The sequence below is a fragment of the Uranotaenia lowii genome, chromosome 2 (assembly GCF_029784155.1).
Source record: "Uranotaenia lowii strain MFRU-FL chromosome 2, ASM2978415v1, whole genome shotgun sequence".
Lineage (NCBI taxonomy): Eukaryota > Metazoa > Arthropoda > Insecta > Diptera > Culicidae > Uranotaenia > Uranotaenia lowii.
This window is the reverse complement of record NC_073692.1, coordinates 412,608,417-412,611,356: the sequence shown is the minus strand read 5'-3', so window position 1 is coordinate 412,611,356 and position 2,940 is coordinate 412,608,417. Positions and strand designations below refer to the sequence as shown.

Genomic DNA, 2,940 nt, shown 5'->3' with positions numbered 1-2,940 from the left:
TAATCAACATGCTTGAATAAACTTAATGTAGCCTTCAATGCTTGTGTGAGATATGTTTTTAATTTGTCCAGGTTTTCCAGAGTTTTGCATCTACATGAAAATTAATCGGGTGCCACTTTTCGAACCTTCTTCTTTACAGATCCTTAGTCTCGATTCACAAGATATTGACAGTTAATAAACCTCCATACCTTCGTACCATGTTGATACCATTAAGAAGCACACGCACTGCAAACTTACTTATTCCTTATCATAGTTTGTCATATTATAGTAATTCTTTCCTAGTAAGAGGCATTGTAAACTGGAATTCACTACCTGAAGAATTAAAACAGATTAACTCGAAAAGTATCTTTAAAATTTACTGGCATGGCTTGGCGAGGGGCAATAGAACTAAAGCATCATTTGCAGACTACGGAGCATAGTTAGTGAGATAGGCGCAATTTAAATGAACACCTCAGAAACAAATATGAATTCTTTTTTACCAACCATTTGTAACGAATTAAAAGATGTAAATCTTATGTTGCATTAATAAACCACAACTAAAAACTAAACTAAAACTAAAACTAAGGTGAAAGGCTCAACGTGTAGAAGTTCGAAATTCGTCAAAATGAGGTTTAAATGTTTTTGTGTGCATAAGTCGGTGACATTGAAAGGTAATAGAAACCAAAATTCGGTAAAATAAGTACAAACGAAATGTGCATACATACCTATACCGCAAAAAGAGTTGCATGAGTTCTGAGCTTTGAGCTTTGAGTTGATTGTTTGATTGGAATCTAGATGGACTCTCCGGGTATTCGAAAGCAAACATTTTTAACTATTGAACACCTTATGTAGAGTGTTTTTTGAAAATTCGGTTAAATCATCGTTTTGATATAAACATTATTCTAATTTGTTATTCACTTTAGTATACAAAGTTCCTCTATACATTAGGTAACTCAGATAGACCAGGTTTACTTTTTTTTTCTTAAGATTTACAAAACAGTAGCATTCCCCGAGCCTGGATAGCAGTTTACTTTGAGATTGAAATTGTTTGTAGAATTCGTTTTGACCGATACAAGCGTTCTTAGAAATACCATTATGGTTTTCCTTGAGAAAACGACGGCTTATTATTGGTTTCTATCAAATAGTTTCCGTCCATTCCCGTTTGATCACCATCTCGTTCACCCATTTGTAGAGTTTCGGTTGCAAATTCATCACACCCTACACCATTTGAATTGTATTGCATCTTTTGGCACTTCTTCCCCCAAAATCCAACGGTGCTGGTGACAGACTCGGCGAAATAACGATAAGCCCGCTGATGGGAACAGGAAGAGAATATGTCTGTCGAACAACCCGGTTGATGGAAGGCCGAGTTCATGTAGAAGTCAACGGTCCCAATAGGCTCTCGCAGTCCCAGGCAACTGGTGTGGATTACTTCCACAATTTGGGCATCAGTTTTTTTCACACAATCCCTGTTACTGGGGGTAAAGAAAACCCCTGACGGATCTAGTGCATAGATTTTACCGATCTTACCCTTCTGGAATTTGCCAGCATTTCCTGCAACATGAGCACCAAGGCTGAATCCGATCAACTCAATGGAGCTCGGCGATATTTCCGTAGCCTTCACCAGAGTGTTTATCAAAGTGGACACAGATCGTCCAATTTTTTCGACCCTTCCACGAGCGATCAGGTAACATATCAGGAAAGATCCAGCATCCCATTCAACCACAATCACGTTATACTCCCCTTTGGAAAAATAGGCATCGCGAAGCAGTTTGTTGATCTCAGCTTTGGCGTTTTCCCGGAACCCATGGATGATGATTTTGGTTGGATTATTTTTGTCGAATCTCGATCTTCGAATCGATTCCGGATCCTTACGGCGCAAAATCTGGCGACGACTGTGTCCCTTGGTGTACAATAGGAAACGTGTTTTGCGGGAGAAGAAAAATCGAGCTGATCTAAAATCCTTGATAGGATAAAGATGACCAGCTTCGTCTGGGTAGAAATACTTCAACAACCAAGGATCCACTGCAGACGGTTTGTGACTCCGACGGTGTATCCGTCCCGCGGAATCGAGGTAAAAATTCTTTCGAAATATTTCTCTCGAGTGAGCATCAGGAAGGTATCTCATCACCTCTGTCATGTTGTAGCCTGAGTTGATACCCGGTGGGATAGATATCACTAAAAGTATTGAAAATATTTTTAATGTGGTCTTTGTTTTTTTTCCAGATTTCCTACAATTTAAAAACCCAACGAGTACGATCACAATTAACCGGGACATCTTGTGAAGTCCGTCTTCGAGAAAATCTGCTTTTAAAGGGCAGTATTTATTTAATCACACCATTCGCTATACCGACTGAATGTTTTCCAAACGAAAACTTCAAAAGATGTTTCAGATTAGCTAATGAAGTAGGACCCCATTAGAATTACATATTAAAATAATTATAGCAATTCTTCAAAGTAAAATGTTTTAGTATTTATAGAATGCAATCAAAAGCATGGCGGGTTAATGCGTTAACACAGTTTGTTATTCTGAATTGGTCGGTTCAACGAGGAAGGATTGTAAAACTCATTCCCAGCAGACACCACCTCTGATCGTTATACGAACCTGAAAAAAAGGTAGTCTCGGTGGAATGCAAGGTGCCGCCAACCGTGGCCTAGAGGATAGCGTTTCAGTTTTCTTATGGTCATGTCAGGTCATGAGATCGAGTCTCGGTCACGGCATACACAGTACTCTTTCTGTGAGCTGGTGGTGTTAGCATCGGTTTATTTTTTTATTTACATAGTATACCGTCTCATGACCAGAGCAGACATTTTTTAAGCATCATATGCCGTTTTCGTTTGTCTCCACTCGCGCGGGGCAAAACTTTTTCTGAATAAACAAACAGAATCGTTACCCGGGACGATGCAAATATATGGTTGCTATACTCACCCTTATGCTTACCCCCAACACTGACAATTTTT

At 39.2% G+C, this 2,940-nt stretch overlaps 1 protein-coding gene across 1 annotated transcript; it reads right to left on the bottom strand.

The window, feature by feature from the left end:
- Positions 1-874: 874 nt before the first annotated feature.
- LOC129748480 (phospholipase A1 1-like) lies at positions 875-2,269 on the bottom strand. The gene is made up of 2 exons (XM_055743121.1): positions 2,215-2,269; positions 875-2,157 (listed from the first exon to the last, which is right to left on the bottom strand). The coding sequence occupies exons 1-2, from the start codon at positions 2,255-2,257 to the stop codon at positions 1,073-1,075; spliced, it is 1,128 nt and encodes a 375-aa protein (XP_055599096.1). The 5' UTR covers positions 2,258-2,269; the 3' UTR covers positions 875-1,072.
- Positions 2,270-2,940: the final 671 nt, after the last annotated feature.

Bases quoted from the DNA above. Each gene is read 5' to 3' on its own strand.
- LOC129748480 (XM_055743121.1), bottom strand. From the start codon at position 2,257: ATGTCCCGGTTAATTGTGATCGTACTCGTTGGGTTTTTAAATT. The intron at 2,158-2,214 runs GTAGGAAATCTG...CAATACTTTTAG, and splicing joins ACTCGTTGGGTTTTTAAATT to TGATATCTATCCCACCGGGT.